The sequence below is a fragment of the Zeus faber genome (assembly GCF_960531495.2).
Source record: "Zeus faber genome assembly, chromosome: 4".
NCBI classification, from domain to species: domain Eukaryota; kingdom Metazoa; phylum Chordata; class Actinopteri; order Zeiformes; family Zeidae; genus Zeus; species Zeus faber.
Genome location: NC_137191.1, coordinates 26,852,308 through 26,878,669, shown reverse-complemented (window position 1 = coordinate 26,878,669; position 26,362 = coordinate 26,852,308). Strand labels below are relative to the sequence as shown.

Sequence of the window (26,362 nt, the reverse complement as noted above, 5' to 3'; positions counted from 1 at the left end):
TCTTGTTGTCGGAAATCTCTTCCACCTCCACCACACCCGGTGGGAGTGGTGGAGGTGGGAAGCCCAATCATCATCCTCATCTTATTCACACTCGCGCACGCACGCACGCACGCACGCACGCACGCACGCGCACACAACGTCTTCATGTCCTGATAAAAAGCCAGCAAGCTCAGGATGCCTTGTGAGAACCTGTTTTGCTGTAGCATATTTGTGCGCGCCAGCTACTCTTCCCTCTCTGCCACCGCGGCGGTACGCGAGTCGCGATTCACGCAAACAATCAAATAAACACGCCAACGAAAAGACATCATTAATGCAGCATTAAGCAGACAGCGGGCTCTGTCGTTTGATTCTCACATCCATTTTCTCTCTCTCTCCCTCTCTGTTTGGTGCCTTCTGTTATCACCTCAGTGAATGTTATTGTCTGAAATGTGGGTGTCCAGCTGGAACTCCACATGGCCACTGGAACTTTTAATTAGTATTTATTTATTTTATTTTTATTTTTTTGCCATCGAGGACAAGATGATATTTGCATTGAGCGGGAAGACATGTCTGACGTGTCTAACAGCTTTAGATGATTGTGTACGTGAGAATGCTGGTGAGAGATGGAATAATAAGTGCTCATGGATGACTGCGTGTGCGTGTGTGCACTTTGTGTTTGAGTCTGTAATCTTGGATGCGTTTTTTATGTGTTTTATCAATCTCTGCATTTGTGTGTGTGTGTGTGTGTGTGTGTGTGTGTGTGTGTGTGTGTGTGTGTGTGTGTGTGTGTGTGTGTGTGTGTGTGTGTGTGTGTGTGTGTGTGTGTGTGTGTGTGTGTGTGTGTGTGTGTGTGTGTGTGTGTGTGAGAGAATGACTCAGAGGTGTTCCTGGCAGCTGGGGTGAGTGTGTTAAGCCTCCCTGGAGCCAGTGGGTTGATTAGAAATGTGTCCAGAGGTGATAACTGAATCAGCGACTTTCCTCAGCCGGACAACATTTATTTTGAGTGATTGCTATTTGTCTCAATCAAAACTGCATTTTTAACACGGAACTGGGAGCTCGGGTGACTCATCACGCCGACATTTTCTCAGCCTTCAACCCCCCCATCTTTTTATAAACTTGATGACATTATTAATGGGATCCAGTCTAAAGTCATACATAACTGGACAATTTGTGAATGGGAGAGGGGGGATATTTATTTTTCACGGTAGGTGGGCCTGCCAGCTTGGATAATGACACGTCATATTTTGCCAAGCTCTAATAAGAGCTTGGCAAAATATGAACTTTTAGCAATGAAGCCCATCATTAGGGTTAATTTTAGCCTACATTCACAAATGCACGTGAAGAAATGCGTTGTTGATTCAGCAAAATTACAGGTGTGATCAGGGGGGTCTGACCCTCCTAATTAACTTGGACCCCACAAAAAGAGGTCAAAACAACAGGTCGGGGGTGGTGGAAACATGTATATATCCTTCTCACCTGTAATCTCAAACATTACAATTTATTTCCCATATTCATGCCTGGAAGAATCTTGTAATACCATTAATTAATACCAATACCAAAGCAATTACGCTGAGCGTCGCGCTCCACAGCTCAGGTCAGAGCAATCTTTTTTTCCCCAAGCAAAGCAATTACAAACAGTGTGTTTTTATTGTAGATTTATTTATTTTACTCCGTTTTCTAATTGAATGAAACAAAAACGTCTCCCACCAACAACGGCTGATCGATAAATGCCCCCGGCACGTTGACTAGCAAAAATCCCTGGTGACCCAAACTACGTTGCAGCAGATATTGTGAGTCCACGCTGGGTTTCTACTTTTGACCCTCTGGTGGCAGAACTTGTGCATTGCCGGTCTAGAGAATTTCAACCCATTGACATACTGACCGACCGACAGGGTCAAGGCAGGCAGTCAGACAAACAGAAACTTAGTTGCTGGTTGCAACTCAATATCTCAGAGCGACTGGGGAGGGAGGTTCAGAATCTTGGCTGAGTCTGTCTAGGGGGCTGATGTTTTAAAATGAAGCATTAAGCTGTTAACTGAAATATGTTCTCTCATGAAACATATCAATCTCACCAAACATTTCAATATCTTCAAGTACAAATTTGACGCTGATTAGTACTTGGTGGCTCTCTACATCAGAAGTTGAATGATTTTTTTTTTTTTAATTTATTTTATTTTATTTAAAAAATTTTTTTATTAATACGTGATGTAGAAATCCACTAAGGACACTTATTTGACCTACTGTAGCCACTAATCATTGGGCAACAAATAAGGTCCGCGATCCAATCCCCGGCAACCGCCCTGCACCTTTCAGAATCAAGACACGCCCCTGCCTCGTCCACTTCTTTGCATTATTCAAAATTGTCCAGTGGGCGGAGTGAGGCTCAACTCAGGGGGTGAAATGACTCCTAAATGTTTCTTTCAGGGCAGAGTGACAGGGTATCATTGGAACGAGGCACCTATCAGTAGCTGGGTTTAGGAATGCAGTCTGAAGCTGTTCATTCAGTCCCACCTCCGCCTCGAGATGCCAAATCCTACCAGGAACACAACATCGTCGTGGAGGATCCAACCTCCCGCTTGTCTAACCGTGCTCGTCTTCATAAGGCATCCTGTCGCTCGGGGTTCTAGGTACCGAAGGTGTTTTCGCATCCCCGCCTCGCACAGTCGCCCTCACCACTTTGGTCTTTTTTGTTCGTTTTTTAAGAAACTTCAAACCCCACGGACACAAACACATAAACGTGTACACAGGGAACAGAACAACTCCCACTCGCTCAGCCCTCAATACACTGTGGAGGAGCACTGGAATAACCTTTCGCTTGGATGCCCAGCACATCGCCGTGCACACGGAGTCAGCAGGGGCTTTGATAACAACATATGTTTTCATGTCGGGGCTCCGAATGTGGAAGATCTCTGGAGGGCTGCCAAACCTCTGTCTGAAGACAAAGAAGACACGGGGGCCAAAGGAAGATTTACAAGGACTGCACTGGATCGATGCTCCTCTCTCGTTTTCACTTATTGAATAAGATTGAATCACAAACTGCGTGGCGGCTGCTACGGGGGGAGAGAAGTTGTGATTTTAGGACTGGAAGGAAAACAGGGAAAGGGGAGATTGCCAAACAAAACCTTGTCAAAGGTGATATTGACCCTGATGGCTTATCAGGGTCAATATCACCTACTCCAACAAGACAGACGTGACATAACCAAAACCCCAATCCCAAAGACAGCTACTTGATCCTGCTGAAGTGCCCTTCACCGAAACACTAAACCCCTTACTGCCGACTCTCCTTACTTGAGTCTGAAGAGGGTGATGATGCGATTTGCTTGCTTAATTTTCCAAAGATATTTAGACAGACTTAATTAGACAACATGAATTTTCTTAATCACTGTGCAAATTTGGTTATTGCAGCTGCAGGAAGGGTGTGTAGTGTAGCAGGGAATGCACATAATAACTAAGGATATTAATGCAAAGCAAATCACTATTTAAACAGTAGAATGCGTCAAGTCAAAATACAAACGATGATGTGTATAATGATAGTCATTCATCATTGATTTACTGTACAGCAGCTGATCCGACTACCATGTTGTCTTTGTGATTCTTGAATTCCTCCATAAATAACCACTGCATAGGTAGCGTCACTGCCGAAGTCTCAGTGAAAGCCGTGGTGATCTGTGGACCGCTACGGGGTCCTACAGCAGTAGATGCATCCACACAGAGAGACAGGCTGGTAAGCACATCATGGCTGTAGGCAGCTTTGTTGACGGGCAGCCCTATGTGCTGGACAGCCAGAGAAATAGCCTCTCCAAAGTTTATCAGTCAGCCAGAAGCATATGATAGGCTTGCACTGAGCACACCAGCCCCACACATCCGCACACCCACATAAGCGTGCACATACAGGCAACTACAGCAGCAATGCACCTAGAAACATATTTAATAGAGCACGATAGGGAGACCAGCCGTAGATGAGATAGCAAATGTAAAAGAGGCAGACTGGCTGGAGTTATCCCCAATATAAGAGCTCTATTTTCAGAGCTAGTGCAGCTAGAGTTCCCTCCTTCCCTTAAAAATATGGGAAACAATATGGAAAAATAATGTATGCGTTGTATTTCGGGCCAGTTTCACATTGACACCTTAATGCTTTTCTCCTAAGTATTAACACCTACGTACGATGGCTTTTAAGGTTGCTTTTATATACATGGGATTTATAAATACAATTGAAGAATTTATTTCAAAACACAACTCTGCTATGTTTGTAGGTTCTGTGACATCACAACATTGTATAACGCGCACATTGGAGAAGTAACTGTCGTTTGTTGATGGCTAGACATCAAAAAGTCTTTAATTGGGCAATGCATTGGTGTTGCAATGCTGTGTGTCATTTGTTTTATAAGAATGTGTCTTAGATATCTTTATGTGCGCGTGTGTGTGTGCATGCGTGCCTGTGTCCAGAGGCATTTCTGAGCCTTTGCACAACTGCATGTGCATGCAAGATGCTCTGTCCGATACACAAGACCCAAATGTCTTTGTTGATTTGCTGCTCACATCATGGGATGGTTTATATTTTGCTGATTTTGTTCATGTTAAATATTGGATTTGGGAAAGCACAAATTATGCCTTCAAATTGAATCACAAATATATCTGAGTAAGAAAAAGACGTACAAGCACCTCCATAGTTATACTGGAACATTGTTGTTCTATTGGCTTGATCACATTTTCTGCACTGAACTGTCAATGCCACAATGACAAGAATAATGTGTGTTTTGCTTGGTCAAGGAGCAGTTTATTCACTTATGTTCTGTACTTACAAAGTACTTTATCAGCTGCACAAGTGAGCAGTGTGATAAACCAAACACTCATCCAGAATCACAACAAACACAGACGTGCTTTGATACATATATACAGAGAATGAAGTCAGAACTATAAAAGTCTCAAACTTCCTTTGCAGCGAACACTTGAAAGTTGCAGACAGTGGAACCGATCCCTGAGAGAGCAGGCTGTCTGCTGTCTGCAGTCTTTGTCTCCAGCACTTGTATCGCATCCAAACATGCCAAAAGCAACATGAAGACAGACTGGGGTTTAGCACCAACATGGCCGTGGCAGGGTTGGTCGTTTCTTGGAAAGTTAGTTTGCCTCATCAATCGTTAGTGAGTTTGCTTTACAACAACCAAGAAGTATGGTGCCAATGCTGAGGCAGCATATTACCTTTCAATGCATTTTCTTCAGAACCCCCGAGGCTAAGCCAACCCGCCACCACTGCGATATGTGGACATTTGTTCTCCAAGAAAACCTTTTACTGACCACCGAAGAACTATCCTTCATGCAGAAGGCAAAGTTAGTGCAGTTGCTTTTTCAGAGATATACAGCAGACAAATAGCCGACCTCTAGTTGATATACATCCCTTGGACCTCTTGCTCATAGCTGAAGTAAACAGTAATGGGGAAAGGAATACAGATTGTTGTTTTGTTTTTTTGTCAGTGACCTATGACTTATCTTTAGTGCACTCCTACATACTGTCATACTTGCTTTTTTCAAGGCCTCAACAATCATTCCAATTCACAGATAGTTCTGTATTACAGGACGTAATGACTACAGACCTGTTGCGCCGGCCTCATGCACGTGTGGTCATCAAGATGTTCAAACATGTTTGGGAAAGCCAGCCCTTCGTCTGGTGTTTACTTCTCGTTTGACATAATCATCCCATGGCGTTGGAGCGTCTGAGAAATGTCTATTCTCTAATCTCAATTTTGTATATGTATTTCTAACATGTGGCTCATCTGTGAAGCTGCTGAAGTGACCTAATGACCCAACTTTCATTGGGCTAATCTCTTCTCAGGGAAAGGGCAAACTGCTCTGCTCATTGATTGATACGTATATATAGATATGGATAGAAACTGTAGACATAGGTAGGTAAAAGATGATCCTCATATTAAGATGGATACCATGCAAGGCTGGTTTGGACTTTTCTAGTCTGTATCGAGAGTGAAATCCCTGCTCTGATCTGAATCCTAAAAATCAATTTTACTGCCTGAGGCGTGGGCACACCAGCGGTGGAAGCAACAGGAGGCGTTTGAATTTGGCCTAGATCTCCTGGCATTCAGTTCCTCTTTTCGATTACACACAGTGTGACAATTGAACAGCTTAGCTCCTCTTGGATATTAGTATTCACTTGTTATTGCTGCGGCTGGCCCCCGCATCTATTTTTGGAAGGGCAAACAATGGCAGAGAACAGCATTATTTCATTCCTCGCTGGGCGTTAAATAAAAAGACTCCGTACAATCAGTTCTTTCTTTGCTCTCTCTCCCTCTATCTCACTCTATTTTGTGCTTACTCTCTCTCTACGTCTCCTCTCCCTTCCTCTGTCTCTTTTTACGTCTCTCCCTTTCTCTCTAAATCACAGTCTTATTCTTCTTCCTGTCTCGGCTTCTCCGTATATTTTTCCCTAAATGGAGGTACCTGCTCTTTGTTCTAAGGTCCACCTAAGTGGTTGTTGACCTACTTAGAGCGTGCAGTGAATGGTAGGGCGCTTTGGGTTTGTTCTGCATAGAGAATAAGCCAAGTCTGGGTCTCTCACGCGGCTTCCTCTCTTTACGCGCCTCCACTTCTGCTCGTGTCATCATCATCGCTTACTCTGCCCAGAGCGCATAGTCTTCGCAGCGGGGTGCTCTCATTCGCCGCACTCTGTTTACTCAATTAAAGGCCGCGATCGGCAGATCAAACAGGAAGCTATGGGCACCTTGTAATGAAGGGGACAAAGTAAAAAGCAATAATCTCTCCGACACTCCTCAGTTGCCAAAGTATGCCACATCGTGCCTTCGTGTCAGAGTCTGCATGACATGTACAATTAACATAACATATCACATGTTTCAAAAAATATGAAATGTCTAATTTACTTTGGTGCTGCGGTAACTTGTATAATATAGCATATTAAACTCAATCAATTTTAATTGGGCAATGCAGCAGTTGTTGCAATGCTGTGTGTCATTTGTTTTATGAGAATGTGTCTTAGTTATCTTTATGCGTGTGTGTGTGTGTGTGTGTGTGTGTGTGTGTGTGTGTGTGTGTGTGTGTGTGTGTGTGTGTGTGTGTGTGTGTGTGTGTGTGTGTGTGTGTGTGTGTGTGTGTGTGTGTGTGTGTGTGTGTGTGTGTGGCCACACGGGCTCCTGGCTTCTGTGGGTGCTGGGGGGTCTTCTGTGACTGCAGGGCACGGTGCTCGGAACTTCCCTACGGTCGTGGAGTGTCTATGGCTGCGAGACTCAGGGGTGGCTTTGGGGCCTTTTCTGCTGCTTGGAGGCACTACGACATAATTCCGACCTCATACACCAAAACTAATTGGGACAAGTCCCGTACACTCACCGGTGGGGACACACACACACACACACACACACACACACACACACACACACCAGAGTTTCCTTTATCCGATAATTGCCGGTTTTTGACCGGGAAAATCTGTTGAAGTCCGACATATTTAAATCTCTCTGGTCATAATGTCCGGTGAAAATAATTCCCTCCAAGCACAATTTGAATTAGTGCTGGGTGCATCATTCTGATAAAAAATTCAGCGTATCTATTCATTTCTGGGCTCGGCAAGTTGCAACGGAAACCCTATCATTTTGGACGATCTAAAGCTGATCTTTGACCTCTGACCAATCACATTTGTAGATATAGTACTAAGCCCCTCCCTCGTGGGCAGGTTGCACTTGTAAACACAGAAGACACACGGAGCGGAGACAGAGCCTGAGCGTCTAGAACTCTGAGCAGAAAGATGATGCGTTGTTGGGACACATACATCCATAGTTTGGCATATTTTTAGATACATAAGCATAACCCAAAGCAGACGGTAAATATCCATTGTGTAAAATATGTCGCCGGGACATCCACACGAAGACGGACACCACCACAAACTTTATGATTTATTTAGACCCACTTGCAATATTTATTTTGCTTTTATCAAAATGTTATTTTAGTGAAATGTAAATTAAATTGGCTGCACTTGTTACTTATTGTTAAAGAGCGAAAATTATTTGATTTCTAGAAGTAATATTCATAATTTTTATTTATTTATTTTTAAAATGGCTTTAACTGACCTGACTTATTTTATTTTAAATAGTCAATAAAAAACATTATACATCTACATGCCTTGATGATGTCATTCTCTATATAGACTGCTTATTCATTGTTTTTAAGCTCAATAAACATGGGTAATATTTGACTGGAATCTATCCCATTTGACCGGGAAATTGAAATCTTCCAGAACACGTTGACAGGCACTAATTTTTTCTCACAGAAAATCTGACACACACACACACACACACACACACACACACTCACACATACATACATACATACATACATACATACATACATACATACATACATACATACATACATACATACATACAGGTGGACACATCACAGGTGCACACAACACCACCAGCACCTGCTTTGAACACACCCCAATACCTTCCTGGTTACATCCCTCTCATTTTCTCCCTTATTTACTGCCATAACTATGACAGGAAGAGCCCACATGCCCAATTGCTGTTCCAGTTTTCCTGGACTTAATTACCTCTTTTGTTGATACATGTTGTCGTCTGATGTTTCTATGTTTATGTTTTTCCATGTACATGTTGTTTGGTTCTATGTTTATTTGTTTCACCCGTGGTGAGTCTCCCCTCTAGGAGTAGTGATAAGTTGTTTATAGACCCAAACATGGTCAAATAGTTCACCAAAGAGGGGGATTGGTGGCGGTTTTGTGTCACAAAAAACTGTGCTCTTGTCATCCTACAGGTCGTCCACAGGACAGAGTTATTGCAGCAGTTCTTGAAGTTTTGTTTGAATAAGCATACACGACCAGGGTTTACATGATGACACCTGTAACATAAGGCCTTTCTCAATCTGCGTTCTTGTCTGTACTTGTGTTCTTGTGGAATTGTGAAACGTCATCAGTCGCAGCCCAAGGACTGATTCAATTCAAAGTCTGCATCAAGCCAAGTCCAGTCCAAATGCCCGGATGTGGACTTGCTCTGCCCATTTAAGGATGCATCGGTGGTGACTTGTGTGGACTTGGGACAGCCAAGTATCCCAGAATGCATTTCGCACCAAGCGAGTCTGTACTCCCGAGTCGAACTTGCCAAGTCTGAACTACCAAGTCCGCAAGTCTGGACTTGGCGAACTTGGTATTGAGAAACAACCAGAGTCTGTATCCGTCGGTGTCCAGTTGTATTCTGCATTGTCCCCTCTCTCTCTCTTGCTCTCTCTCTCTCTCTCTCTCTCTCTCTCTCTCTCTCTTTCTCTCTGAGCCTGCCACAGCTCTGCGAGTGAAATATAAATCAGAGCTGATGTACAGATGAGAAATGGCAAACCTGTTTTGTCAAAGATCCCACTGTTCTACTGTGCCCGTGTTTAGTCTGTAGTGGGAGCAGGGCCCTTTCATGGCACTTTGAAATTATCCACGTCTGAAAATATCCATCCTCTCTCCCCAGCTATGTCCTTTGTTCAGTGCAGGGACGCGCCACTATTCCCATGAATGTCTGCGCCTTACATGTCTGTATTTAAACTTTAATTGTGCTTGCGCAGACAGAAATTGCTTCAGGGACTTCATGGCTTTAAAGTGCATGTTGTTCACTTGGTTCATCATCATCATTAGGGCTGGATGGGCTCTCTTGGTAAAGATGCCCCAGAATTGAGACGATATACAGTCTGTGTAGTGTTGGCTCTTCCCATAATGAGCTTAACTCCGGATCCACATTAGCATCGGTGACAGGTTATTCCCCAAGTACTTTCATGGTTGTCGGATATGCCAACATATTAAATGTCTTGCTTGCTTCTGGTTTTGTGTTGTAGGCAGGATCACGTTTCCAATCTGGTTGATGGCACACAAACCACCAGACAAACCTTCTCCTTGTCGATGAATGGAGTAGTGTTTCCATTATCCGGTAATTGCTGGTTTTTGACCGGGAAAATCTGTTGAAGTCCGACATATTTAAATCTCTCCAGTCTGAATGTCCGGTGAAAATAGTTCCCTCTAATCACAATTTGAATTAGTGCTGGGCGATAAACGAATAACAATACTTATTGCCATATTTTCTTCCTCAATGTCAAAATAAACCTAGACTCAATCATTTTGATAAAAATTCCGCAGATATGCTCATTTCTGCATTCGGCAAGTTGCAACGGAAAGCCATTCAGTTGGGACGATCTAAAGCTGACCTTTCACCTCTAACCAATCACATTTGTCAATATAGAAACAAGCCCCGCCCACAGGTTGCGCATGTAAACACAGTACACACTGAGCGGAGAGCGCAGAGTCCAAAACTCGGAGGAGAAGCAGAAAGATGATGTATCGTTGACAACAGGGCAACATATACATCCATAGTTTAGTGTTTTTTTGGGGATATTTAAGTTCAGATCCAAAGCAGATGGTATATCTATTGTGTTATGGATGAAGACATCCAAGGAAGATGAACAACACCACAAATCTTATTATTTATTTAGTCCCACTTGGCATATTTATTTTGTTTTTGATTTCATCAAACTTTTATTTGAGTGAAATTTTAATTAAAGCAGCTGCACTTGTTACTTATTGTTCATGAACGGAAATCATATGATTTCAAATCGCAATATTCGCAATATTTATTTATTTATTTATTTATTTATTTATTTATTTTTAAAATGCCTTAACTGACGGGACTTATTTTATATTTTTTTATATATATTTTTATTTTTAGAATATTCAATAAAAAAATATTATAAATGGACATGCCTTCATGATTTCTTTCATTATATAGCTTGCCTATCAATTGTTTTGAAGCTCAATAATCACACATAATATTTTACTGGTATTTCTCTCGTTTGTCCAGGAAATTGAAATCTCCCAGAACATGTTGACCGGCACAAATTTGTTTAAACGGAAAATCTGGAACGGAGGAGGATGCCCTATCGTAGAGGAGATTATTTTAAACTTCGATTTTAACTCTGTTGTCGTGTAATGAAATGTCCTCACTCCATTGTTGTTTTAATTATTTCTATTTCATTTATTAATCGCCAACGAGTGTCTGGATATTGCCTGCTAAACTACAAGCAAGAAATAACAGTGAAGAGAATGTTTGAGTACCGAGGAAGACCAAATAACACACTGGCAGCTATAAATTCAGCAGCTATCATAGCGCTCTTTCTCTGTTTAAAACCATTTCCATCTCTCCTTCACATGTGGTAGCCTGTATTTAAATTCATGAATACATAACGCAAGCCTTCTCCATGCCCCGCAAAATTTACATCCATTCAAATTCACCAGATACGGCCCACAATACCAGGCAATTTAATGAATTCATTTGAATAATTCATTTAAGAAGAGTGATATTCACATTACTAATGATTCTCCAATTCTCAGCACTTTCAAATGTAGACATAGCACCAATCGGATAAAACAAACTGCTTAAAGTTTTTTGCATTAAAAACACTCACACACAAACTTCCCATTAATTTTGATTGGCAACCTCAACATCACCATATGAATGTATTTCTATTTAGACATGAGTTGAAATATGTAATATGATGTACCGTGCTCCTAATATTTTGGACATTTTGTGATATGTATTTTTGACTGGTCATTTGGTATCCTGGCTGAGATGCCTGTAAGCCCACAAAGCTCCTTTTTGTAATTTTTAGGGGTTCAACCCTCATAGTGGGCAGAGAACCCTATTGTTTTAGTTCATGAAAAAGTTTGTGTCAGTGGTGTATGGATGTTATGGAACGGACGTACCTACAGATGATGAATAAAATTTGGATTCGGGGCAGTTCCGACCTACCTTCCTCTGAGTTTCGATCCAAATCGTTCCATTTTTGTCTGAGAAGTTGGTATAAGAAAACACTGCATTTCTCATCTCCGCAACGGTCACATGATAGCACTGCAGACCTCTAATTGGTCACAGACAAGCGTGTCATTGACTCACTGGTGACGTGTCATCACATCACCCATGTGCAAATTGACAGCGTGCAACGACTGCCTGACATTAATTCTGCAATATGCAATTACACTCTACTTCAGATATTTTATCTGCTCACTGGATTATTTGATTGGACTTTAACTAGGAATATAAAACATGAACTCTGACAGACTGTACGCAGGTAGAAACGCAGAGATAACCGTCGTTAAACATGAGGTAGGTGTTGCCTTTGGAACGCAGAAATTGTAGTTGATAGGGCTGGGTATTGTTTAAAATTTAAATACCAGTACCAATATCAGTACGCTTAAAGTGATCCTGATACCAGTAGAGTACTTCATTCAACACCTTTTTTTTCTACTATACCCAACATATGTATGGAAGCATTTAGTTGTGTAAAATGCCACCACTCCTCCCCATCCAAATTATTTTCGCACAAATACATTCATAGAAATTATAAAAATTTTCAAATTATTGGAATATTTATTAAATAATTTTACAATTAAATATTTGGTCATTCTAATTTTAAACAAATAGTCAGTACAGGAAGAATGATTACAGCGAGGAAAACCTCTTTCACTGTTCATATTAAAAAATTGTGAACCTATCCTTTAACAGACTGTTGCAGCTGCTCCTGCGGTCATCAGCCAATCACACTTTGAATTAAATTGAAGAATGCTTGCTGTTATTGGCTGTGAGCAAAACCATACAAATAGTTATTTTGTTTCTAGAACTGGTTACAAAAAGGATCGAATGCAGTTGTCGTTTGACTGAAATTTCGATAATACTTGGTACTGGGTTATTTTGGTTGATACCTTTTAAAGGTATTGAGTACCAATACCCAGCCCTAAGAGTTTACAGTCTTCATGAATTGTAGTTAGTTGTAACAGAAACCATACAAAATCACACAGTGACAGGTGTTAATATGAACCTTTATTATGTTTGAAATAAATTAATTAAAGTATTTCCAGCCACCAAGACAATTGGATTAAAGAAAGCATATTAGGCATTAAAAACATATTTTGGCCTTTTGTTGTTTTGTCACATGTTTTTCACAAACTGTTCAATAAAACACAACTCTTTCCCTCATTGTCATGCTTTCTCCTCCATTTTGACTTCTTTCCTCCCATTTCACCAAAACTCCTCTTACACATTTGCACCACATAAGGTCAGTGGTCGTGGCTCAGAACGCATTGTGACAAACTCAGCACTGCCCTTGGAATCTTGACAAAAAAAAAACACCCAAAAATGAGCTAGAGAGAGGGAGATGCCACCAATGTCAGCTTTGTTAAAAACATCACCTTACGCGTGTATTCCAATACAAACGATTGATTTGGTTGTTTGTCAGCATTGCAAATAGGCCTTGCACACCATTACGTCACACCGACTAAACTGGACCCCTTGTATTGCTGCCTGCAGCGATATCTTTTATTTATTTTTGTTGCAGCTGCTGCTTTTTTCTGATATATTTTCCCTTTTTTAAATATTTAATTATTGTGCTTCTGTGATTGTAAAGTGCAATCTGTGAGAGCCATCTTGGCCCCAGTTGGTACATCTGTACCAATTATTTTGGTGCCGCTCTTTGTTTTTTTCAGACTTCTCAACCTCTCAACCTGTGGCCCAAACTTCACTGCCATACAACAGTTAGACGAGCCGACCCCAGTGGTACCCAGGACAAACCCTGAGCCACTGGTGATGCCTTTTAGCAGCACGGTAGTTGTCACAGTCTCTCCTGTTACCCTTGTTTTTATATAGGATTACAATATTGGCATCCATCCCATCCTATGGCGGATCTTGTGGAGTTTGTGAAGGAGAGCAAGCTTCTTTCATTTGAAGATTTCAGTTGTAATCCGGCTGCTGCCTTGGGCTTTGCCGGAGGATAGGCTGTTGATTGTCATGCTGAGTTCTTCAGTGGTTGCCTCCGTGTCAAGGTGTCTTCATGGTGCACTGTGGCTCAACTGTCACTGGCATAAAGCTCTTCCCAGCATTCCAGTTATTCAGAGCGCTCAGAGGTTTTGTCTCCTGAAGGAATTCTGTGGAGCAGGTATATCATGCGATCATATTATCGTACACATGCATTTTGTCAGAGATACACCTTATTAGTCACAGGATTTTGTGTCAGGATCATTGAAATGGCTTTAAAGCAGTTGTTGGACTTGAAGTTTTGCCCCCCAAAAAAATCAAGGCTGTATAATAGACGGTGTCCAGTCATTTTGGTGTGGTGCTGTGTATCTTTTTAATCTGTAGCTTTACTTTACAGCAATCAAGAGAGTGGTCAGTGTCGCAGTGTGATCCTGATCCTTACTCTGATCCGGAGCCCTATTGGCAACACAGAACCCTAGGCCTTATGACTGGGACCCTAGAACATCAAGGCCATGGCACCTTGACCAAGAAACAACCTCCAACAGATAGATGATGCACACGGGACTGTGTGACAAATTTAGATTTCAACCCAACAAGAAACCCACTTCCCCTTACTATAACTTTTTTCCTGTCCCCCCTAGAGAACAAGGAAATATGAGTTATGGTGTTAGAAAGAGAATGCGTTCTTTTGGGCTTATTTTAAAAAAAAAAAGGTTGCTTGTTACAAAAATCTGACAAGCAACTTTGTTTTTTTACATTTATGGTCGCTATTTTTCCCAATGCAGCCTAAGTCAAACAAATATGTGACCCACCGCAGACTTTAGGTACATTTGGTGGCTTTTTACTTTTTTGGCATCATTTGAAAGTGAAGAATCAGAGCTTCGAAACAAGGTGTCACTTGTGCAAATCAAGCTAACATTTTTAAAGCTATGGCTTGCTAATCACAAGGGTGTGGCAAACTGTGATTCTGAGATAATCACCTTCAAAGTTTTCCCCCACACTTGGCTTCATTCAGCCAGCTCCTAGAATGCAAATGGTTGGAGGACCAACACAGCCTGGCTACTTCCACATGGCTATTTGACACCCTGCTGAATGGGGACTGACACCCTGCTGAATTGGGCAATCTCTGCATTGTTCTTGTGTTTTGTGGGAATGTTGAACAGTGTCATCGACACACATCATTTGTTTTTAAAACAGCTTTTATTTAATAGTAAGGATATACATGTTTCATAAAAGTGGAATTACTTAGGAGTTGTGCGGACAACACAACAAAATGTAGAGTCTGTCAATTATATGAGTCTCTGTATAACAGCCTCTGTATGTCATTAAATATATAAATGTGCGTTTGCCAAATATCTTCAAAGTTCTTGGAGTTATTATGTGAGAAAACCCCAGCCCTACCCCAGCTACACTCTGAGAGCCTGTTTGGGGCCTCATTTTATTTTCGCCCCTGGCTGCATTTGCAGGTAAACTTGAGAATCTTGTCCATTGCTACTTGTTCATAATCTGCATCACCAACCTCAAAGGACCAGTCGTATTGGAAACCGGTGCAATAGTGGTACCTGGTTTGGGTACCCTACCCAAACATCCCGCACCCATTGAAATAGTAAAAAGAGTATATCAATATGTGTCGATCAATGTTGATATGGATCTCTCTCTTTCACACTCACACCCCAATTCTCCTACTCTTCCTACACGATATACGATGATGATTAAAAAGAATATTCTGCATATTTTGAAGTTGTGCTGGTGCTCCTAGTTATAACACTTAGTCGCACTCCAGTCTCCAAAAATGGTCACAAAATGCGATTTAATGGTCACAGTCTCTTTGGTCACCCCACAAGACCTGCTGTTTTGGAGATGCACTGACTTAGTCAGTCACAAGCCATCACAATTTGGCCCTTGTCAAAGTGGCTCAGATCCTTACACTTGCCCATTTTTCCTGCTTCCAACACATCAACTTCAAGAACTGACTGATCACTTGCTGCCTAATATATCCCACCCCTTGACAGGTGCCATTGGAACGAGATGAGCAATGTTATTCACTTCACCTGTCAGTGGTTTTAATGTTGTGGCTGATAGGTGTAAGTAACAGGTGTATGCAGGTCTAAAGACAAATACCACTAACAATGACATACAGTGTATAAATGAAGTCATCAAATTTTATGTCAGCCATCCAAAATAAAGTCTTGAGTCCAAAGCAATTTTTCCATGGAGAAAGCGAATGGGGGTTCTCACATAATTGCCTTGCTCAGACTTCATTAAATGTGCATGCCTTTAGATTTTGTACCTTTTTGCCCACAAATGATCTCTGTAGTCATTAATTTCAGTTCATTTCTTTAACTACTTTCAACTGGAGGCATTAGTTTTGCTAACAGCCAGCTAAACACATGGGGCATAGACAATAATTGTCTATGCCTCATGTGTTTGCCCCAGTTGTTTATGCCCCTATGTTTTTATGCAAATTCAATTTCAGGTTGTTTGATTCCATCAAAAACTGAAAAGGAAGTCCAACACTTTTTAATTATTTATTTTCATTTTGATTTCACCCTGTTTTAGCTGCAATTCAACAGGACAATAAATATATTGAAGGAACCTTAAAATTAAATTGAGTCAAAATCCAACCTACTGTAGCATAGCCCATATTCAGAAACAGCACCAAAGTACAAAACAAATATTTTAGACCTTTAACGTCTCTATTTTCACTCGGCAACCCAACTCCTTTTACCCTGAGCGGACTGATGTTCTCCAGCACGAGATGGAAATTGAAGTTGACTTCAAATAGCCCCCGCCGTGTGGTCCCCAGGTGCCCATGAATCCCCTGGTTTCCAATCTCTATCACTCATGCAGGGCCTTTAAATTGTCCATTAACTTCTCGAGAGGAAACAAGTGCTTCCAACGAGTTGCTCTAGGGGCCTTCATTTGCGCCTTCCATTTTTTTTCACACATCCATCATTTTGCCTCTTCTTTCTTGCCCCCAAATTTGTTTTCCTCTCAAAAAGTTAATTTATATTCAACATCAGTCTAAACCAATTCATTTTTTTGCAGTATTCTTTTTCATGTATAAAGGCTGAATTATAGGGAAAAATTTCTCTTTGGAAAATATCTCTTGAACAAACATCAGTTTGGTCATGTCTTTATGTTTTTGTGTCAGTGATTCCAGAACCCAAAGTAGATAAGTAACTCGCTGTTGAACTGGTATGAGCCAAGATTTTGTGTTTGAAGCCCACCCCTGGTCAATTTTATTTGGCTTTTATAGACATATTGCTCATTTTTGGATCCGTTGTTTCTTGATATTTCTGTTCTACTCCAGTTGTGTTAGGAGAAAAAATTTCAAATGACAAACTACAAATTAAACCAAAGTTTTACATCTAGATTATGGGAAAATATATGGGATTATATGAAAAAAAAAAAGTGCTGCCTCCCTCACATTTTTGTGTTTTTCCCCACATACTCAACTTGTCATGTGTGTGATTGTGTATACGGCCACATCCATTTTCTTTAAGACATTGACAATCACAATAACCAGGCATTAATTAGCAGTTATAATATGGCCTTGGAATACTATAATTCCCAAAGTAACTTTTGAAGTCGTCATGCCGTCTCCAGCTTTGTTGGAGACGGCATGACGAGAAGATTACAGGTACATAAAAATGAGCGTCATTGTTTGACAAACCATTTGATAAATCTCTTCATTTAGATTTCATCACCATTTCAGGCTTCCCATCTTCCCAGATTAAATTTCCCTCTGCACTTTCACTTTTGACACAGGACGTAATGCGATGGAACACCCTTTTATTTTCTCTGACTACTGCGCACTGCACTTGGGTTTACTGTCACCTGAATTGTCTACACTGAGACATTTAATGTTTGCGAAGGTGAGATCTCAGGGTTTTTTTTATTCTTTCTTTCTGTTTAGCCTTCTCTCTCTCCCCCTCACTGTAGCCATCTCTTCTCTCTTTTGCAGACCCCCATCAGCTCTCTCTTCCAGCTAATAACTCTTTCTGCCTCTAGTTTCTCTCTTTTTCTCTCCCTTTGATCGTCTGGGGGGTGTTTTTCAAAGAGCTCAAGCGTGTGTTTGGGAGTCCTTGACCCAAAAACACACTCCGGGGTTGTGCCGCCCGTCTTCCTGTTCACTCATGCGCTTCACTGCACAGGCGGTGGCAATTGATCAGTATTTGCAAATGATTAAATAACTTGTCTCTCCTTTCTTTCCCTGTCGCTTTCTTCCTCTCTCTCTCTCTCACTCTCTCTCTCTCTCTCTCTCTCTCTCTCTCTAGGGCCCCACTGCCGTAGAGGATGTTTCTTCCCCAAGCCCAGCCAATGCTAACCAGCCTGGTGTCCGTCACAGCTTCGTCCAGGAACACTTCCAGGCACAGTACAGGTGAGCTGAGGCTTCAGCACTAGTCTGTCAACTAGATGGGTCAGTTGGTTCCCGCTACTCCCTGGAACCTCCTTTAAGAGGTTCCATGGGGTCCTCAGCAAAATTATTAATAGTTAAACTTCACCATTATATAATTTGGATGATGTTGGCACCCTTAGAGAATGTACAATAATGACTGGTTTGGTCATAGTTTCACTGCTATTCCCCCTACCTACGGTACAAACAGGTGTGGAAGTTTGGACTAAATCATATCCAGCAATAAAAATCTTCTCAGATTGAAGTCTGAGAGACAATTCTTATCAAATTGGCTCTGTGGCCTAATGCGCATCAAATTGAGGGTGCTTCATGTACAGTGTGAAAGGCTGCAAATCACTGGTCTTAACCTCTGCGTGGTTCAACTGAATTAGCGATTATTTGTCATCATTTAAACGGTGTTTGAGTTGCCAGAGAACCTTAACAAGTTGTTTACTTTGTTGTTAATAGTTTTTAGTTAGTTAAGTTTTTCACCAAGAAAATGTGTAACTCCACAGTAAATCTCCACTATAAAGAGTAGTTTGAGTCTCTAAAGCAGGGGTGTCAAACTCATTTTCACCAAGGGCCACATCAGCATAATGGTTGCCCTCAAAGGGCCAGATGTAACTTTGAGGCAGTATAAATGTAGCTTAATGTAAAATAAATGCAACTACTCCTTAATGTTAAATAACTCTGGATTTTTATTATTCAACTTACAAATATTACATATATATTTGCATAAATGTAAAAATAAATGTTTGCTTATTGCTCTGTTATAACATAAATCCTTTTAATTTGTCAGCTTATGAAACCCACATTACTCCATTAATCAACGATCAAACTATCCAAGTGAATAACGATAAATAACAAGTTATGACTTAACTTTGTTCAAAACTTTTTTGTCCTAGCTGAGAGGGGCAGAATAACGGTCCAACCAACAATTGTGAGCTGCTAAGAACATGTGTGACAGGTGTAGCATTTTTCATAAACAAATGGCTGCATACAGCCTTGCAAGGGGATACATCCAACTAATGAGAGATGGTTTGATTACAGTGAACATTTGTCTGCATAAACACATAAACCTGCAAACACTAAATACATTGCTACACATATAACGTAGTATATGTAATAAACTCAAAATAACACAAGGGTTGTCTCAGTTCATAACTATATTGGTCCAGTTTTAAGGTGAAGTTGATGAGGAGATGCTGTCTGTCCTTTAACACACCACATAAATCCCCTCTCCACCATCCTCATCCATTGATCATGTTCTGAAAATAACAAACACAAAGCAAAATGCAAGCACAATCATTAAATTGCACACAGTTTAACTATTCTTGTTCTTGGTTGAAATACATTTTAATATATTTCAATTTGGTTTTTGAAAATGCTTGTGGCTCTCTTGAACACATCCTGCTGCGATCGCAATTTGCCTTTTAATTCTTGCACCATTTATTGTTTTTCTTGAAGGCTCACTTTGGCATACTTGGCTCCGTGTTTGGTGTCAAAATGCCGACGTAGATTGTACTCTTTGACAACCGCCACTGCCTCATAACACAAAAGACATACCGGTTTTTCTCCTAACATGATCGGCATGATCGGCATTATAAGATAATCAGACCTTTTAAGCTCTCGTGGGCCACATAAAATGACGTGGCGGCACATTTAGCCTGCGGGCCTTGAGTTTGACACATATGCTCTAAAGGATCTAAGTGTGTTATTTATCATACATAATGCAGCTGGGACTCCACCCATCGCTGCATAGGTCTTATAATGCTGCATCACACACAGTACCATTAGACGACCAGGTGTTAAAGGCGACCTATTATGCTCCTTTTTACACTTGTTGATATAGGTTTCCGAGGTCCCCAAAACGTTTTTGAGGTTTTTTGCTGAAAATACCACTCCGATCATGCTTTCTAACCATACTTACATGGCTCTAAACCATCCTTAACCTTACCAAAACGGGCTGTTTCTGTGTGTGTAGCTTTAATTGTGAATGAGCAGCCGAGCCCCTAGTTCTGAGCCAATGGGGTTTGAGCTTTACTCCAGGCTCTGTTGTATTTACTTGGTAAACTGTCACTTTCACACACACACACACACACACACACACACACACACACACACACACACACACACACACTGTCACTTTCACATTATCAATACACTAAAATTTGTTTCTGAAGTAAATTGAGGCTTGAGGCAATCGAGTTGCTGATTCTCCACTCATATTCGATCTACAAGGCCTCATTTAAATGTTAGTTCAGACTTGTCACCGCACCAGGATGCACCTGGACTCTCGCAGGTGGGGATTTTTAGTTTCATGTTAACATTGGAAAATAAAATAAATTCATAAAAAATGTATTTGTATTGGTTTTGTTTGGGGAAACGCACAGCGGATGGGATGGAGCAGATGGCGATATAAATAAATCCTGGATGTGATGACGTCAGCTCGTGCAGAGAGTAGAAAAAACCTTTGGAAATGGAGCGTTCAGAGCAGTCGGAAGCCTGAGTGTTTGTTCACTGTGATTGCTTTGTCCTTAGTTTACTACATTATTTGACACTTCTAATATGAACATCTGAAATTGTAACATTATATATGACAGAAAATAAGGAAAAGCATAATAGGTCCCTTTTAATGTACCTGTACCGATCAATCAATAGCTTCAGAAAGTAGGCCATACAATGGTCATATATTTATCACCTCCTCGTTGGTGATGTGATCTCTCCATGAGATCCTCAAGATGGATCTGAGGCATCGTCGGTGGAAGACATCCAACTTGTTGGTGATGCTGGCTGTCTTCATCCACGTCTCACAGGCGTAGGTCGCTGTTGGGATGACCCCTGACATGTAGAGGCATAGCTTGGTGTCCGTATTGATGGCTTTGGACGACCAGATGTTGGGGAGCCATTGGAATACTCCTGCAGCTTTGCCGATTCTAGTTTGTACATCTTTCTCTACGTCTCCTGTATTTGAGATGTTACTTCCAAGGTATGTGAAGTTCTCAACGTACTCTGTCATGTTCGCCTACAGTGAGAGGTGGAGGGTGTTGGTCCTGTCCGACAGTCATGGCCTTGGTCTTTTCTTGGCTTATCGGGAGGCCGACCTTTTCCCCATGCTTATGGAGGTTGTTGGTCATCTCTTGGAGTGCAAGGTGGGTATGACTGAACAGAGCCAAATCGTCCACAAAGTCCAGGTCGGCCAGTCTGTCCCCTCCCCACTTGATGCCGAAGATTTCACCAGTGACGGTCTTTCTCATCACAAAGTCGATGACAATAATGAAAAGCAAGGGTGACAGGATACAACCCTGTCTTACTCCGGTGACGATGTCAAAGTCTTCGGTTGAGCCACCCAAATACGGTTGTTGACGTATTTGGGTGGTACACCATACAGCTGGACAATCTGCCACAGTGATTCCCGGTGGATGCTGTTGAAAGCTTTCTTGAAATCGATGTAGTTGATCATGAGGGGTGTCTTGAATTTTTGGCACTGTTCAATGATGTTGCGAAGAGAGAAGATCTGTTCGGAGCAGGACCTTCCCTCCCGGAAGCCAGCTTGTTCTTCCCTCAAGAAATTATCCACCTCTTCTTTTAGGCGTTGGAGCAGTACACTGCAGAATACCTTGCCAGGGATAGACAGCAGTGTGATGCCCCGCCAGTTGTTGCAGTCTGCGAGGTTTCCTTTCTTCGGCAGCTTCACAATGACCCCACGTCTCCAATCGGCAGGAACTTCTTCTGCATGCCAGATCATGTTGAACAAGCGGGTAGGCTCTCCACAACGACCTCCTCGCCGTGCTTCAACAACTCGGCAGCTACCTCATAGAGTCCCGGTGCCTTGTTGTTCTTGAGGCTCTTGATTGCTCTGGCAACCTCTGTCCCGGTTATCTCCTCTGAAGTAACATTCAGTGTTGCAGCTGATGGTTCCTGGTCAAAACTGAAGAGTATAGAAGGCGTTGGCTGGTTAAGAACCCATTGGCTGGTTAAACAAATGAAATCGTTTCTCAGACAGAGCAGCCCAAATGCAGAAATTAGTTGTGATATTTCACAATTATTTTAAGTAAAATAAAAATTTGATAGTTCAACAACCCAAATTTTTAAATCCATTGGCCAAAGACTAGAACCTATAAATCCACACACTTGGCTACTTTAAAAGAGGCTAGTAAAATGTTAAAACTAGTCACTTTTATGTATCAAGTTTTGCATGGCATACCTGTTTTGTCTTTCCTCTTAGTAGTACATTGCAGTATTTGTCTTACAATACTGTGTCTATCTTGCCATTCAGTATGGCACTGCATTGTTGTGGCCCACGACTATTTAAGATGCCGACGATCAAGTCGACTCACTGTCATTATTGTCTGCTTTTTACTTTCTTTCTTTGAGGTAAATACTTTTATATTACTTATACTACACTACTTCTTTCGTTTTTTTAGGCTTTTAAATTTTGTTTAAAATTTAACTCTGTAAATACTCTTTAAATTCTGTTTTTAAATACTGTTTTATTTTAATCACTACTAAACCCTACTTTTACGTATTATGTAAAGGTGAGCTGGCTCTGAGACTAAGAATCTCATTACTAGTAATGATGCTTGCATTGTTATCAAGTATTTTACCATAAACTTTTGAAATTAGGGGATGGGGGATGGTAGGGGATGGTAGCTAGGATGGATGGTAGCTCAGGCAGTAGAGCTGGTGGTCTAGTGATCTAAAGGTTGCTGGTTCGATCCCAGGCTCCTCCTGCTAGCATGCTGTAGTGTCTTGAGCAAGACACTTAACCCCTAATTGCTCCTGATGGCTACGTCCGTCGGTGTTTGAACAATTGTATGTCGCTTTGGATAAAAGCGTCTGCTAAATGAAATGTAATGTAATGAAATTAAAAAGCTGTGCAACATGTAGATTCAAATAAAGCATTAAGACCTGTTCTTATTCATATGACAAAAAATCAATTGAAATCAATCAACTTTGAAAGATGACCTCTGGTCAGGGTTCAAGGGTCAATATCTCAGGTAATGGGTTAGGGTTAGGGGTGAAAATCTGCAATCTCTCGGGAATGTGATTATGTTTTTTGTGACGTTAGTGCCATCTCATGGCGACACACTGCAGTTGTATAAATGAGCGCGTTTACAGTCTAAATTAAACATGCCCTGTCAGGAAACATGAGAAGGAGGGGCAGTTCCAGCCGAATGGCAGCTGGCTGGGAACCGCATGGTGGTTGGCTGGAAGCTGACTAGAAGCTGGTTGCAATTCGGCCGTCAACCAGCTGGAAGAGGCCTCTTCAAGTGGCTCCTACTATAGTTTGAGTTTTTTTACTGGCCTCAAAAACAAAACACAAACGCAAATTATGTCGCCTTCTCAACCGAGATTCTTGTCATTTAGGTTTGACTCGAATGAGAATGCGGATGCACTTTTTGCGGGAGTGAGGTGGGCCGGTGGCTCTGTACGTAAAAAGAGTGCAATCACTGCAGCTGCTATATGATTAAAAGCGCATGTTTCTGTAAGGATAGGAAAGTAGAAAAATAGATAAGAATGCACAAGACCTTGATAAGCTCCAGTCAGATTCACAATGAAATTGCATAAAATTGGTCCATAAGCGTGTCAAAGAAAAACGGTGTCCCTCAATGTCCACAACTATTTGGCAATAAAGACCAAGCAATGGCAAGCCCCAGCGATGTCGTTGTAGGTAACATAATTACAGTATATTCAGCTTCTGTTTGCATGGGAATCTCTTTTGTGTCAGAGGTTCTGTGCAGGGAATTGGTTGCTAATCGCTAATCTCCGTTGAAACACAGAAAGGTCAACAGTGGCACTGGCACGCCGGCCTGTCAGATTGGTCCTGTCAATCCCTGTCGAAAACACAAGGCCGTTGTCCATACCGCTCGTACAAGTTACAAATAGTTATTGCCGAGTCTCTTGGAAATCTGTCCAGAAAGTAGTGATTGTGACTGCGTTATTGCGACTACTAATGACAAAATATGAGGTGATGAAAACAGGACAGGACAACTGGACTTTGGTATTGTGGGAGAGACACCCGCTCAATGGGCTCCATTTAACACCATTTAAATATATTTTGAAAATCATTTTGATATTGAAAATTTTTTTCTATTTTTCTATCTATTGCAACTTACAAAATCACAATACTTTTCGTATTACGATTCATTCCAAATCAAACGCTCAATATCATTGGATAGGAAGGTCCCTGCCAGTTTCGATGTTTACTCCGGGAACTGGCCTTTTTGCCGTCCCCGAGCCGAGACCAAAGTTCGGCAAAGCTGTTTTAATAGGCCTGTACCGCTGGTATGAACTGCCTCATGGCATCCCCAAAAAGGAGACTGAAAGCATTTCTCTTCTCGCCCGCCTATTAATCATAATTCATATTCACCTTTTTACAAACCTATTAATCCTTCCTTTCAAGCGGCCTCGCAGTCTTGACGTATATTACATTTAGCTTTTTGGTATTTTTAGTTTATACTTGCCTTTATATTACAGTTAGTCTTCCCTGTACAAGACGTGAGCTGTATTGATAAAATTTGCCACGCCTGGCTCAGCCAGACAGGCATATCGGGGGAGTAAACAAAAACCCCAGCCTTTGACGCAGGAAAGCCTCAAGTCCTTTCATGTGTAATTCCGCTCCCTGCTCGCGAGAACCAAGAACGAGCGATAAAAAGGTCATCCTTGAATCCCGGTACAGTATTGAGCGCCACGGCACAGGGGTTAACCAGCCGCTCAGTCATGGGATTATCCTGCTGCCTCATTAACGGTCGATGGATTAAACGCTTAGAGGCGAGCGTCATCCCAGCGGATCCCGCTATTCCCCGTGGATCCCAGGTCGGCTAATTGAAAAAGTGTCGTCCCCACCCCCCCCTCTCAGATCCACTGAGAGAGGGCTCCGGAAGAGAGCGAGAGATCTGAGCCCACAGGCCATTCCCTGGGAGAACTCACTGGTGTGTGTGCGTGTGCGTGTGTGTGTGTTTCGTCTTGGATAATAACCTAGATGTCTTTGGCATGTAGTCATGTGTGATAGCACACGCACTCTTTCCCTCTCACTCCCCCATATCACTATCAACCGTCATGTCTCTCTCTCTCTCTCTCTCTCTCTCTCTCTCTCTCTCTCTCTCTCTCTCTCTCTCTCTCTCTCTCTCTCTCTCTCTCTCTCTCTCAGACACACAGGGAAGTAGGCTGGAGCAGTTATGAGGAAGTCTCTCCTGAACTTTGACCTCCCCCTCTAGCCTCGGAAAGGCGAATAAATACAGGGAGGGGGGAGATAATATCAATGGATCTCTTAAAGCTGAACTGCATGTTTCGGTTTTCCAACCGCAGTTGCCACGCTTCCCATCTGAATTCCCAGAAAAAAACGTCGGGGGCGGGTGTCGCTATCCATCACCATTGTTCCGCTCGTTCCATCCGTCCATCAAATGCTGCGCTGACGCTCTGCCCTTCCGACAGCACCTGTTGGTTTGTTTGTGAGTATGACATTATCAGATCGGCTGTCGTTTCTCTAGCCATCCGTCCTCAGAAACACACACACACACACACACACACACTGCGTCTCACTTGGACATGGGGTTATAACGAACAGATCGACTCAAATCTTTCTCGACACGGTTAATGGCACAACGCTTTTTTTTGGTGTCCAAATCAAACTAGATACCAAGACACGCGTAAATAGAAAGATCTCTATAAAATACGCTTTATTTGAAACCAATTTTTCCAAATTGTCAGATGATGTCTTTAGACGGTGGAAAGGCCTACAAGGCTTTATTTATGGTTGTACTGCCTGACATTTTTAACAAATTTACAAACGTGTTTCAACTTAATAGTCATACGTGAACAAACAAAAATACATATCTTTTTTTAAATAATAACTATAAATGCATGTATCTCACTCCCCTTTAAAAAAACGTACTTGTCATTTACCAACACAGACCCATAGACTCCCAAGTGCGTGTGCGCGCGCGCACACACACATTATTTTCTTCTCCTTTTTATATTCATTTTGAAAGGCTTGGAGAAGGCTTAGAAGTGTTTTCCTTCTGTTTTTTCTCACATTATGTGGCTTTGAATGCTGCCAGATGATTTACACTGACAAGGAAACGCTATTCAGCTGCTGCAATTATCCATATGCCCGTGCTTCACAAAAGACACACACTGAAATGCACACACAGCTACACTGCCGCATTAAACGCAG

At 41.7% G+C, this 26,362-nt stretch overlaps 1 protein-coding gene across 1 annotated transcript in view; it reads left to right on the top strand.

Moving 5' to 3' along the window:
* Positions 1-26,362, top strand: part of usp43a (ubiquitin specific peptidase 43a) — a gene marked incomplete at both ends in the record, with an annotated part of 159,835 nt that overhangs the window by 44,575 nt on the left and 88,898 nt on the right. Inside the window, one exon of the mRNA XM_079999519.1 lies at positions 18,065-18,168. Coding sequence (XP_079855645.1) covers positions 18,065-18,168 — 104 coding nt within the window. The remainder of the gene's footprint in view (positions 1-18,064; positions 18,169-26,362) is intronic.